The sequence below is a fragment of the Lissotriton vulgaris genome, chromosome 7, assembly GCF_964263255.1.
Source record: "Lissotriton vulgaris chromosome 7, aLisVul1.2, whole genome shotgun sequence".
Lineage (NCBI taxonomy): Eukaryota > Metazoa > Chordata > Amphibia > Caudata > Salamandridae > Lissotriton > Lissotriton vulgaris.
The window spans coordinates 1,302,661,808-1,302,676,605 of NC_141695.1; the positions used below are offsets into that span (position 1 = coordinate 1,302,661,808).

General features: G+C 43.4%; 1 protein-coding gene across 1 annotated transcript in view; it reads right to left on the bottom strand.

The window, feature by feature from the left end:
* The window catches only part of LOC147703543 (vomeronasal type-2 receptor 26-like), a 47,527-nt gene extending 33,085 nt beyond the window's left edge, over positions 1-14,442 (bottom strand). Inside the window, exons 1-2 of the mRNA XM_086929508.1 lie at positions 14,323-14,442; positions 8,753-8,876 (exon numbers count right to left, since the gene is read on the bottom strand). Of these exons, the coding sequence (XP_086785634.1) occupies positions 8,753-8,876; positions 14,323-14,442 (244 nt within the window). The remainder of the gene's footprint in view (positions 1-8,752; positions 8,877-14,322) is intronic.
* Between the last annotated feature and the right edge of the window lie 356 nt (positions 14,443-14,798).

The window sequence follows — 14,798 nt, forward strand, 5'->3', positions numbered from 1 at the left end:
TTGCCCTGATCCAAAGCAGCTTGTATGGTCTCTGTTGTAAACAGCAGGACAGACTCCGTTGAATGTTGGGCTCTAAAGCCCGCTTGGTTGGTGTGAAGAATGTTATTCTCTTCTAGGAATGCTGTGAGCTGCTTGTTCACACAAGTTTCTGCCAGTTTGCAAAGGGCTGGAAGGAGCGAAATAGGGCGCAAATTAGATAGGGTCGTGGGATCCTGTAATATCTTCTTCTGAAGCGGTCTTACGGCTGCAACTTTCCATTGAGATGGAATTTCACCCGACCGAAGTGATGAATTGATTATGGAGTTTATTGCAGGATTGGCCTCTTCAATTACAGCTTTTAACAGAACCGGGGGACATGGATCAAATGGGGATCCTGACTTCATTAGAGATATGGCCTGGCGGGGGTCCTCCAGGCTAATCGGGGTGAAAGTTTTTAAACATGCCGTGCTAGAATCGGTTGTACCCCTTGACTCTAGGTCAGCCGGCTCAATCTGAGGGAAATCTTTTGTAAGATTGTATATTTGTGTTCAAAATAGTTAGCTATATCGTTGCAGAGGATCTGAGACAGTGGGATTTCCTGTAACAGGAATTTAGGGTTTCTGAAGCTATTGACAATTTTAAAGATGTCCATCTGCTTGTTTTTTGTGGCATCGATTGCGGTTGTGTAAAAGTCGACTTTCGCATGTTTGATCAAAGCCTGATAGTGCCTCCTAGCCGTCTTGTACACCTCATGTTCATTGCTATCGTAATAGCGCCGCCATCTGCGTTCTAGAGTTCTGACTTCCCCTAATGTTTCTTTTAATGTTATCGAGAACCAGGGCGCAGATTTCCTCCCCTGATAGGGTCTAGGCCTAGCACCAAAGGGTTTCATCTTGTTCCCTATTGCATTGATCCATCTCTCAAACCTCTGGTTATCTGTAGTGGTAATCCCTGACAGGGTGGGTTTACTTGGGATCACTGCCATTCAGGACTCAGGGCTCTGTTCCACATGTGGGACCTGCTGGGTTGAAGAGGACGCCAGTGGAGCATGTAAATTAGTAAGGAGTGATGTGGACCAGCATCGGGGGGCAGAGATAGACTGCGAAGGCTGCAGAGGCCGCGGGACTGGGGCTTGGTGCTTGCACTGGCACTTATTGGGCCCTCTTATTGGTCTGTGCATCAACGTCCTGGGGTGCAGCAGACGCACAGGTCGCAGGCCCCACTGCTCAAGGCGTCTGGCTCATGGCAGGCCGCACAGCACTGCACTATCAATGACTTTGGCCTTCCTTGGAATGGACCACACCCTGTGCAACGGGTTTGTCACCACACCCCTGCCCAGCCCTTGTGTACTCAGGGCAACCCACTACCCTCATACACACAGGGGGGACACAGCGTGCAACACTTCCACTATCTGTCCGACGGCCTGGGTGAAATGGTTGCATCTACTGCTCACTACTATCCAGTCATCAGCAGTAGTGGTCTGCATGGACATATCAGTTGTTTGCATTCCAATGTCTGTCCTGCACATCCACGCCTCACTTCTCTTTGTGTACATTCCCACTCACGGGTCACTTGCATCCTCGCTCATGGCTGCATTCCGCATCTCCACACGTTCAGCTGTTGTGTGGCTGTGGTGCCATGAAATGTCTGTATTGGGTGCAGGGGTAGCCCAGGATGACCATGGAGTGGTGTAGTCATGTCTGGTAGGTGGTAGGGTAGTTTGATTTATTGTATGTGGTTTGGCCATGCGTGCATTCCCACAGTTGTGCATATGTTGGTGGCTTTAGGGTGTGTGATGTGTTGATTTGGCACTTTCCAAAAAGCAGTCCCATTCCATATGTGCCATCCTGGAAGCGCTGGTTGATGATGGACTGTTGAAAGATGAGTCAATCATGTACACTGCCTGGGTAATTGGCCATGACATTGGTGAAGAGTCTCCGGTGGTCCACTATTGCCTGCTCATTAATGGAATGCTGATGCTTTCTGTTGCAGTAGTGGTGTACAGTATCTGTAGGGGGCAAAAGTGGGACACGTGTGCAGTCGATTGCCCCCAACACGGCCCGGGAATCTGGCTATGCCGTAAAAGGCCTGCTTTGTCACCAGCTGTTCCTGCACAGTGTTGGGGAAGTAAATGTACTGGGGTATGCAGCTGAGGGTGGCATCCAGGACAGCTGTGATGAACTTTGATAGGGCTGGCTGTGAGACCCCTCCAAATCTGGCAGTTTTTGGTTGGAAGGCATCAGAGGCTAACAGGTGCAGCACAGCCAGCACCTTTGTCTGCGGAGGGATGTTGGTTCTCCACTGTGTTGAGACCGCCAGCCAGTGGGCGATGTGGGTCATGATACCGAGGATGGTTGACCTTTTGAGCCTGTAGTGGGCAATGACTTCCTCGGGCGTTAGATCTGTGAGAGTGGTGCATTTTCAGTAGGTCCGCTGTCTTACTCTGCACTGCCTATGTGGTGGTCAGGGGGTGGTTCCGGGTCCTGAGGGTGGTGGCGGTCCTGGGGGCGGTGGAGGTGGGTGTTGTGGCCCTGTTGAGGCTCTGAGCTTCATGATGAGTAGCTCCATGGCATTGTTTGTTTTTCGGGTGTGGCTGTGTACGGGGCTCCATTGCCTACTGCAAGTAGTCGTCTGTCTTTACACCTGCTTGAGGCAGGTGTTAAATATCTGGGCTACCACAGCTTATCGCCTGTTTTTGGTTCACTTCGCAGAACTGGCAGTTAATTGTGAGAGTGATGTTATGTATTTTTTGTGTGTTTTTGCACAGGAACGCCTACTCTGCTTCTCATTTGGGTTTGTTGGTGGTGTCCGCAGTGGAGATACATTTTGGGGCAGTTATCGAAGGAATACTTGCAATGTCTGCGGATTGCACCAGCTTGTGAATGGGGTGTTAGGTCTATCTCCACTTTTAATGTGTTAAGGTGGAGATAAATGGGAGATAAGTTCTTGTGAATATCCCCCATGGTTTTTAAATTGTGGGTTTGAAAATGTCACTTTTAGAAAGTATGGATGTTCTTGCTTAGCCATCCTATTTGCCACAACTGAGTTGTGCATTGCCTGTCTGGTTCAGGAGTGACAAAGGCTTGGGATGTGCATTCACTGCAGACAGCCACTGGGGGGGGGAGTTAAGGTGTGCCCTGCATTTCCTGGGTGACTAGAGCTGGGCTGAATAAAACTGGGTCACATTTAGAGTAGCTGGAGAAGTTTAGTTGAAGGAGTTTTGCTTGCACATGAATAGGCCCTGTCTCTTGTGCACAATGCTGTCTTCACCTCCTGCCAAGAAGCAGGACCAGAGAGGACTAAGCTGAGAGACTTTTTGACACATGATAACAAAGGAAAATAAGGTATTAATATGGGACCCAGACCCAAGAGCTTTAGACTCAAGAGGAACCTCTCCCGAGGAGGAGATCTGAAGAAGCTGAGAAGGTGAAAGGAGAAGTACTGCCCCATTGCTGTGTTGATGTTTTGCTGGGTTGGCCTGCAGTGGCTGCTACTGCCAAGGAGAGGACAAAGACTGAACTATGCTATTTATCCTGCTTGAAGAAGATTTCCAAGGGCTTGGTACAGAGGGGAAACAGCAATAACAATGCAGAATTTACCACGCAATATCATTACATCCCATGCGTTACAACGCATGCAATGTAACTATGAGTAGCCATTACTATGCATACCATTACATCGCATGCGCTTTCACAACGCATGCAATGTAATGGCTACCCACGTCATTGCGAGGAAACTGAGGCTGTTTCCTCACAGTGACATAAGCAGGCAGGAATAAGGCGCTGGTTTTCCGATCACTGTGCTTGTTTGGCGTTTTCTCCTGGCAGCAGCTACATGAATCGCAAGCAGCCAGGGGTTGTTGAGGGGAGTTGGGGATGCCTGGCGGTGATGCCTGGTTTTGGGGCTGCGAATGCTGCAGCCATTAATGGAGGGCACTGAGCCGTTGCACAGGGTTGACACAGCTGTGGCTCTGCAGAGCTCTGAGGGATGATTTGAATTTGAATGAGTCTCCACAGCAACTGACTTCATCCTCCCCCCTCTACCACACTGACGCGGGAGAGAGGATCCACAAAGAGAGAGGAACCATGAGGAGAGCGAGGTAAGGAGGATTGTGTGCTTGGGATGAGGGTTACTTTTGCTGTAGTGTCCTAATGTTTGTGCAGTGTTGTGTAGTGTAGTGTTTTTGGGTTTAGGGTAGTGTCCGGGGGGTTGTGCAGGGTAGTGTTTCAGTGTAGGGTCCGGACTGGGGATAGGGGCAGGGTCGTGCTGGGGGTAGTGTTTTAGGGTTTAGGGTAATGTTGTAGTGTTTGTGTAAGTGTTGTAGTGTTTGTGTAGTGTTTTAGGGTAGTGCTGTAGTGTTTGTGTAGTGCAGTGTTTTAGGGTTTAGGGTAGTGTTGTAGTGTTTGTGTAGTGTTTTAGGGTTTGTGTAGTGTAGTGTTTTAGGGTTTAGGGTGGTGTTGTAGTGTTATTTAGTGTAGTGATTTAGGGTTTAGAGTAGTGTTGTTGTGTTTGTGTAGTGTAGTGTTTTAGGGTTTAGGGTAGTTTTGTAGTGTTTGTGTAGTGTAGTGCTTTAGGGTAGTGTCAGGGGGCTGTGCAGGGTAGTGTTTCAGTGTAGGGTCTGGACTGGGGGTAGTGGCAGGGTCATGCTGGGGGTAGTGCTTTAGGGTAGTGTTGTAGTGTCTGTGTAGTGTAGTGTTTTAGGGTTTAGTGTAGTGTTGTAGTGTTTGTGTAGTGTAGTGTTTTAAGGTTTAGGGTAGTGTTGTAGAGTTTGTGTAGTGTTTTAGAGTTTAGGGTAGTGTTGTAGTGTTTGCATAGTGTAGTGTTTTAGGGTTTAGGGTAGTGTTGTAGTGTTTGTCTAGTGTAGTGTTTTAGGCTAGTGTTGGGGAGGATTGTGCAGGGTAGTGTAGTGTTATTTAAGGGAGAGGACTGGGGGTCAGGGGTAGGTTGTGCAGGGGTAGGGTAGAATCACTTACCTTGCAAACTTTAACCATGAGTATAGCTTTACCACACATGCCTTTGCGTTGTAATGGCATGCGTGGTAAAGGCATAGTCATGGTAAAACTGTCATTGAAATCGCGTAGTAATACCCGCTTTGTAATGGCACGCGTGGTATTGGTATGCATTGTATTGACAAACATCCGGTACAAAGCTTGTCTCCTATTCTGAAATCTCACGGACACAAAGACTTAATTTCCTGCACCTGGAACTGCAATTTCAGCTGCCACAGAGGGAAAAAGCAAAACTGACACTGGCGAGCAATTCCTTGACTTCAATGAAGCCGTGGGCATCAGTCATGAAGTACACAATGCACCACCGCAGCTTGCACTGCAGCCCGACGCCTGCCAACGCTGCCCTGTATCGACTCTGACTATGTCACGGAGGCCGCTGCCTGCATCGGAGCCAAGGGCAATGCTTGACACTCACGATGCACCACCCCAACTCGTACCACAGTCCCGACCCCAAAGATGCCAGTACTTCTTCATTACAGAGCCAATACCTGACGTGGATGACCTCCCGAATCTAATGACCCGCACCATAGTAAGGAACCAACACCTCACTGGCAAAGCAAAGTGACCTCCCAGACAACAGTAAGGAGCCAACGCCTCACCTCTCCTACATTGGAGTAAGGAACCAACGGCTCACCTCCCCTGTTGTCGCGAGGAACGGACACCGCTCGCCACCATCAATGCATCACCTTTCTGACCCTCTGCACTGTCTCTGTTTTCATTATTTGCCAAGTTTCTGCTCTTTGGGGTCCGTGTGACTCTGGGCACCTCGTGATTTGTGCTGTACTTTGGGATTTTCATCTGTTACAACGTCATCATAGCTTTAGTTTTGTGAATAACCTTTTCTTTATGATATCTTGACATATGTATGGTGGATTTTTGTCATTTTGGTGTTGTTTGGTTTAGATAAAGATTTCCTATTTTTCTAAACTGGTATGGTGTGCATTTGTAGTGTTTTCACTGTGTTACTGCATGTGTGCATAAATGCTTTGCACACTGCCTCTGAGATAAGACTATCTGCACCTGCCAAGCTACCAAGGGGGTGAGCAGGGGTTGTCTAAGGGCGTATTCCCTTACTCTGACTAGAAGAAATGGTCTCCACTTGCACAAAGGTGCAAACCATTGCCAACTAAAGACCCCTATTTTCAACATTTCCCTAGGTGCTGGCTGAGCTAGGGTCCAAAATTCACAACTAGACACTTTGTGAATAAAGGGTCAGCTTTTACTGGAAAAATGTAATGTGCCCACGTTGCATTTTGGGCCGTTTCCTTTTGCGGGCACTAGGCCTACCCACACAAGTGCGACACCATTTTTATTGGGAGACGTAGGGGAACACAGAACTGAGGAACAAGTGTTATTACCAATTGATTTCTATGCATTTCTGCCTTCCAAAATTAAGACAATGTGTAAAAAAGAAGTTGTTTTGAAAAATGTCCTCTAATTCACATGCTAGTATGGGTACCCACAATTTCGGAGATGTGCAAATAAATACTGCTTCTAAATGCTATATTTTGTTCCCATTTCGAAAATACCCATATTTCACTCTTTATATTTTACCAAATAAATTGCTAAACACCTGGTACCCAATGAAACACCATTACAAGGTGCAGTTCAGGTATTGGCTCTGGGTACCTTGGGTTCTTGGGGAACCTACAAGTCCTATATATCACCACAACCAGAAGGGTCCAGCAAATGTAACAGTATATTGTTTAAAAAAATCTGCCATACTTAGAAGTGACAGGTGAAAACGTTGGCACAACTCAATTTCAATATTCTTTTCATTTCAACCATTAGTTTCTATGGGAAAACCTTGTAGGATCTACACAAATGACCCCTTGCTGAATTTGGAATTCTGTCTACTTTTTAGAAATGTATAGCTTCCTGGGATCCATTATTGTTTTTACACCCATTCCTACCACTAACAAGAAGGTGGTTGAAAGAGCATGAAATATGAAAACTAGCTATGTCCCAGTAAAATGCCAATACTGTGCCAAATTTGTTTTGTTTTCTGACAAAAGTCTGCCTGTTCCTGAAAGCTGAGAAGATGGTAATCTTGGCACCACAAAACCTTTGTTGTACCAGGGAAACAACAGGTGCTTTCTTCTGCAGCACTTTTTTCCCATGTCCGCCCCAATAGCCAACTTTTAGCGGTATTATGGCTAATTTCTCAGTCCCCTCCAGGGGAATCCACAAACCCATAATACCTTTAGAATTCTCAGGATACAGGAAGAAACGGACTCAAATTTGACATGGATACATTATGTGGACAAAAGGTTACAGGGGCCCAAGCACAAACACGACCAAATAGCCAAATAAAAAATTAGCACAGGGAGTCAGGCCTAGCAACGAAGGGGTTAACAACAATTGTGTGCATTTTTTATTTACTGTAATGTATTTTTATCTGTTTGATATTCTTTTATCATTATGTTTTATTAATCAAATAACGATTGAGATTGATTGATAGTGAATCTACAAAAGATTAGTAGTTTCATAAAAGATGTCTTGCAAGAACTACTTTCATCATTAATGTCATCAGTACCATGCGATGGATGTTTGAACAGAAATCAAAGAACAGAACAAGAAAATAAAAGGACTTGCTTTTTTCTAACGCACCATGAAGATGTGTAGTTAACTTTGAATCATGTAAATGGAAGTGCAAAGTATAATATTTTGAAATAAATTATTGTGAATAATTTTTGGGATACTAGAACGCTGTATTTCAAACAATGACCTTCCCTGGAAATCCAGGATGCGTGGACAAACTACCTCAGACCAGGCCAAAAAACTAAACAACACCTAGGGCCCGATTCACAGAATGAACTTACTACTTTTGGCATTCACAGAATGCACTTACTACTTTTGGTATTCACAGAATGAACTTACTCATTTCGGTATTCACAGAAGTTAGGACTACTAACTTTAGGACTCTTAAATGCCTTCTGTGAATACCGAAAGTCTTAAAATTAGGATTTTTCTCAATTTAGTAGTAGTAAAGTTAGGACTCCTAAATGCCTTCTGTGAATACCGAAAGTCTTAAAATTAGGATTTTTCTCAATTTAGTAGTAGTAAAGTTAGTAGTCCTAACTTTATTACTACTAAATTGAGAAAAATCATAATTTTAAGACTTTCGGTATTCACAGAAGGCATTTAGGCATCCTAAAGTTAGTAGTCCTAACTTTACTACTACTAAATTGAGAAAAATCGTAATTTTAAGACTTTCGGTATTCACAGAAGGCATTTAGGTGTCTTAAAGTTAGTAGTCCTAACTTTACTACTACTAAATTGAGATAAATCGTAATTTTAGGACTTTGGGTATTCACAGAAGGCATTTAGGAGTCCTAAAGTTAGGAGTCCTAACTTTACTACTACTAAACTGAGAAAAATCCTAATTTTAAGACTTTTGGTATTCACAGAAGGCATTTAGGAGTCCTAAAGTTAGTAGTCCTAACTTCTGTGAATACCGAAATGAGTAAGTTCTTTCTGTGAATACCAAAAGTAGTAAGTGCATTCTGTGAATACCAAAAGTAGTAAGTGCATTCTGTGAATGACAAAAGTAGTAAGTTCATTCTGTGAATCGGGCCCATAGATTCCAGAATCCACTCATTAGGAGTGAAAATCACACATTTAGTGGTGAGGCTCCCACTCGACAGAGCAGAGAGGGATAATCAATCAAAGTCTGAGCAGTCATCGTGCTTTGAGGCCTTGCACCATTGAATTCAGTGCGTTTATAATTATTTTACCAACTTAAACATCTTAATATGACCCACCTGTTTGGTTGGTGATGCTTCCTTTGGAACATAGAATACACTCAAAGCAGCATTTAGGCTTCCCTTCCAAGTCTGATTTCCTGTAACCTGGTAGACACCTTTCACTGCAAATGGAGATAGGTACCTGAAGGCAAGGAAGTGGAAATTGTGCAGATGAAAATGTAAAACATACATTAACCAGGTATTTTTCTGTACGGCTTCAATACAAGAGGATTTTGGCAGTAGGTAAACCAAGCTCAGTTCGTGAATGCTACTTTTTCCCCCACCCACCTGTTATAACTTGAATTGAGCACACACTAATCACTTAGGGGCCGATCAGGATCGCGGACGGACTTGCGTCCGTCCGCGACCCCAGAGCAGGAGGGAACCTCCGCATGGCATGCGGAGTTCCCTCCTGTGCAATTAGGATGTGACCGCCACCCTGGCGGTCACATCCTCTATTTTTAACATTGCGGCGGGTGCAGCTTCAAGCTGCACCCGCGGCAATGTTAAAAATGCACGCATTGCTTTTGCATGCAGAAAGAGGCAGGCACCGTGCGGTGCCTGCCGCTTTCTGCATGCAAATGCAGGGGGGTACCATAGGTACCCCCCATGTGCACCCCTCACCCCCCCTTCACCTAGGGGGCCCGCAACGGGCCCCCGCAGTGAAGTTCCGGATGCTTTTCCACGGCGGGAAACGCGCCGCAGAAAAGCATAATTCACTGCCCATCCTAATATGGTGGACGGTGTCTGAGAGACACCGTCACCATATTAGAGCTTTTCCGCCGCGGTTGTAAGCCAACCGCGGCGGAAAAGCTGCGGACGGAAACCAGGACCCACCAGCCATCCTAATGTGGCGGTGGGTCCTTGGTCAGTCCGCTGCGGTTTTTCCGTATCCTCGGGGCCGGCGGTGGCTTCCGCCGGCCCCGAGGATGCGGAAAAACCGCAATCCTGATCGGCCCCTTAGTTTGGACCAACAATTTAGAGGCAAATTCAACAAACCTTTTCCGCAAGTAGGTTGGCCTCACATGCTGAAAAGTTCCCAAATTCACATCTAAACAGGAGCAGCATGTATCCATTTTAAAATGTCACTTGCAAATTCACCTTTTTCTGTAAAACTGAACATTCAAAGTTCATGTCTATAGTTGTCTCACTGTCAGTCACTCGATGGAGGGATAAGGAGTCTTCCACTAGAGAATGATACCTGCTGACGTTTTGGATATTCACTGGCATTTGCTATGTTATTCTCACAAATATCTGCATTTTTAACGTATGCCTGGACAACCCAGACAAAAATGGAGCAAAAAGGGTGGAAGGACTGACAGAACCTTTCGCATAGCTACCAGTGATGCAAAAGGTGCAGTGACACTGGGGTCTATCCCATGAGGGGGTCCTCTAAACTCAAATTATGTATTATTTTAACTATTCAGCAAGGATCCCATTTGACTTTCCTGCATTAGGACTAATGACAATCTTATGGTGCCATTGAACAGACCAGCAGTATTTTTATGTATATGAGAAGAAAAACGAAACCTTGACAAGGAGACAGATTTTGCATCTGAAGTTAAATGAAAGGGTATATCAGTATTTTTGACTTTTCTATCATCGTTGGGGTAGTAATGAATGGCACATTTAGGTGCAATCTTAAAATTGTAAACACTTTTGTTGGTAACTTTCAAGAGTACAACCCTGTCTGGTAAGTGTCTCTGATGCTTGGAAGTGTATACAGAAGAAAAAGAATTATGTGAGATGAAAGGCTGGCAAAGCCCCGACAGGTAATGCCGTTAATGCTACCTGGTAAATACAGGTGCTGCCACAGATGCTAAGACCATTCTTAAAGGTGTCCGCAGACTGTGGTGCTACGCAGCTTCATATTCCCACTAACTGCAACAATCCGGGACCACTATTCCTATGCCTCTAACATCTTTTTGTTAGGTAGCCATAAAATATAGGCTAACAGACCACAATTATTCCTCCACATTTGGCAATAAAAACCCTTCTATCTATGGAAAAAACATCAGGGTGAAAGGAAGAGTTGTGGCCTTTTTTGGGGCCAGTCTTACCCTGGTCAAAGCTTTTCAAGAGGTCTCAATGTTGGTTCACCCAGTTGTAGCATTGTGTCTTTCCCAAAATTGTTTTGTAACTCATTTGTCCACTTTTCATGTTCTTGCCTCACAACATGCCAGTGGCTACAGCTTTTTACTCAGCTCTGGTCCTGAAAGACGGCGTGCTGAGGGGTCGGTACCCTAAGCAACATGCTTAAGAAGCTTTTATCACTGAGCTCAACTGATTGATAGGCATGGCACTGTGATAGGTATGTAGAAACAAAACTCTATTCTCTTATTGTAAGCAATTGGATAGTTTCCAGAAGGTTTTCCCAGCATTTATCCTTACGCACTCTTTTGCCTTAGTGATTAGCTCTTTATATTCTCTTTTCAGTTTTTTAACCCCTTCGATGCGTGTGACAAGGTCAGCTCGTCATCGGCGTTACCTGCGCTGTGCGTGTGACGAGATGACCTTGTCACGTAACGCGGGATTTTTAAAATCGCAGCGCTCAGCGGGAAAACCGCTAGCGCGCATGCGGTTAAGATATGTTTGTCTTGTCCCATCATGTTTTGCTTTAATAATTGTAGTTACTTTCCTTATCGCTCTTTTTTTCTTTAGGCATTCCACAGAAAACCATTTATGTAGTCTTACTATTAATGTATGTTGATTTATTTTATCTTTTGTGAATTCAATTCTAAGGCATTGCACCACTTGATCTATATTTTCCTCATACTATTGTAGGTTCTGCCCCCCTATAGCTCCCAAAACTACCTTCTGCTGTAGATTCCCTAATTTTTCTATATATTCAGCCGTTTGTCTGGTGGTCACTCTTTTGGTAAACTCGATTTGCTGTGGGATTACTTTATCTCGGGGATACAGAGAACCCATTCGAATCTCCAACTGCTGGGCGGTATAGTCGCTGCCTTCCCTTTGGAGTATCTTAAACCCTTTTATAAGGAAATTATTCCAAGCAAACATAAACATATAGTCTATTGGACAGTTTTGGTTTCCTACTTTAAACGTTTTCTATGCAGGGGTATCCTTTTCTAATCTGCCATTCAGGCAGAACAGACCCTTTGTCCATAGATAATTTCCTAATGCAGTGTCCTGTCTTAAAGGTTCACAGGCTAGAAAGCATGCTTTTTTTAATTTCATATGCCTCCAACATTTCGCTGTGCCAGAGATCTACCTTCTTTGGGTACAGTTTATGATTAATTTCACCCATAATAAAAATATATCCGACCCATACTTTTCGCATTAAAAGTCTAAGTCTTCTTTAAAATGTTCCATCTCAATTCCATATTCCTTGGTGTCCCCCATTGCATATTAACATTTATGACAATAACATTTTCATATATTTTGTCTAAGATCAGCAGGGGTAACCTACATGCAAGTAGCCATTTACATTTTACATTTAATATTATCACATTCTTTGCAACTTTTGTAGACAGGAGGGTCATAATCCGGCCTGCCTGGTGCTCAAACCTTTTTTTCTTAGCTGGTCGGTGGAACTAGAGGAAACCGTCAAATGTTGGGGTTTCGTCGCATAGCCAAGTTTTTTCCAGACACAAAATTCCCACATTCTTTGGTAACTGATTTATATTGTCTTGTTTTGTTATCTCTCCAAGGCCATTTATATACCACAATATGAACTTAAGGCTATACGACACCCCATCATCCTATTCTACCTCACTTAAACCACCATCTTCTTCCGTGCCTTCCTTATACCACTGAGAGGGGCCTGTGGGGCAACTTCTTTGACTCCAGTTACCCCAAGAGTTATCAAGTGCTGAGTTATTAACTACTATATTCAGATTACCTACTCCCTCTTCATTCTTCTACCATAACCCACCTGTCTCTTGCTGAGCCCTGCAAGGCAGTTTAGGAAGCCAATACCTGTATTAGTATTTTTATCCAATTCTTTCTCTGGTATTAACCGTATGCCTTCCTGCTGTATCTCCCTCTCTGCTTTCCAGATTGCCAATCTTACTAGATCTGAGTAAACTAGCACTCTTGAAAATTCCTTTCCTTGTATATTTTCTGTAAATCCCAGGCAGCTAACTATGGATTTATTGGCTTTTCAAATGCTTGTTATTATTAGAGGTTCTGCAGTTACCAGGCTATTACTTTTCTGCCAGCTTTATTGATTTGTGGTGCTTTATTTCTGATTTTCATAATTTAAAATGTGAGACACTGCATTAGACAGGAGGCGATGTTTGTTTAGGCCATTTTTTTGCATGCTCTCCATGACCTATCAGAGACCCACATATGTTTAAACAGCAGGTAGGAAGGAATCAGCACACCCAAGATGAAGTGTGCAGCTAAAAGCGAAATCAGAGGTACCTTAGGTAAATCCAACAGAGTAGGCTATATGTCAGAGTTTCAGCATAAGTAATCGCTATTCGCATAACTTACATTTCGCTTATTTCTAGATTTGTACTTTTTATGAGATTGTCCCCAAAATGGTGGCATTCATCCACCCCTCCTGGACCTGAGTTGGACACCCTTGATATAAAGTTATGAGGCTCTGCCACAGTATCCTCATTTTTCTTTCATGCCAAGCACACAGCACTCACATCACAAAGCTTTATCCTGTAGGTAGGTGCACGAAACGACTGGAAATTCAGGATTTAGAAAGGAGATAATCTAATTTACCCGCAACTAAATAATTGTGAATTGTGTATAGAGTGTTATTTTTACCTTTTTAGTGTACTAGCATTGAAAAATAAACCTGATGTTACCAATCCTAGTCAAATGAACTCCTCATTAAACAATGTTTTGACATGACCTCTGATCACCACATTTTCGTCTGTACACCAATAACATTAGACTGTATCAACAATAAATGTTTTTACATAAAGGCTGTTGCCACCAGCAAATTTCAGTTTTTAAGTGCGGTACATCAGCGGTGGTATAGAATGATGGCCATATCCGTAGAGAATATCTACTTGCATAATGCAACAAGTATTTTTGTGACCAGTAAATATTTTTAAGAATGAACGTATGTGCTAATAGGCTGATTCATAAAAATCTGAATCCTTATGTGTCAGAATCAGACCTACGTCATGGATATAAATGAGGTAAGTCACAAATTGAGATTCACTGCGATTGAAGGAATGCACAGGAAAGATTGCAAGCTGGCTACTGGCTGTGATTGCTTTGAATATAAAAATCTACTTGTCCTTATAGGAGATGGGATTGTATTAGAAGGAAAAGTTTGCTTTTTTTTTTTTAATGAATTAATAGTGGTCCCCTGGACCCCTTGCCTTTCACAAATGCATTACCGAGTTCTTTGAGGTAGTGGCAACATGTTTTGTGACCAGATATCAGTGAGGAAGTATTGATCTATAAGATACTGATTTGGTATTTGGAGCATGCCCAAATACTGAACCAGTAAAATCCATTTGGAATCCAATTTTAAGAGTCAGAAAAAAGTTTTAGACTTCTAAAATCTGATTAGCATATAAGAAATGTTAACATTTGCCAACACTGAATGTTATCTTCATTGTGAAAGTGTTGTATTTGAGAAACCTGTGTTCTTTTACCTTATGAAAACCTTCACCCCATTCAATTGCACTTCTGTTGATGACAAGTTTCTGGCCTTTTGGTGCATTAGCCTCATAGGTTCCCACTTTCAGAAACCTGCTTGTATCCTTCGAAGTCATCTGCCAGTTGATAATATCCAGCAGTGGTGGAGAATCTCCGTTTTCATCAAAAAACACCTCTTTACCAGCTGAGTTCTTTGTCCGAACATTCTTTAGGTAGTGCAGAAGCTGGAAGGAAAGAAAAGCCTCATAGCTGTCATTTATTTCTATGGCAAGGCAAGATACTATGCATTAACTTTCTTTATGCAAAAGTCACAGCATGATAAATATCGTTCAAAAACATATAAGAAACAATGAGTGAAAAAATGATCAATATAAAACACCTGCATGAACTATTTTCCTTGCATAGTAATCAATGAAAATGCTCATGTTGGGACGGGTCTGCCCCCTGATTAGTGCATAGGTTTGGGCGAGTC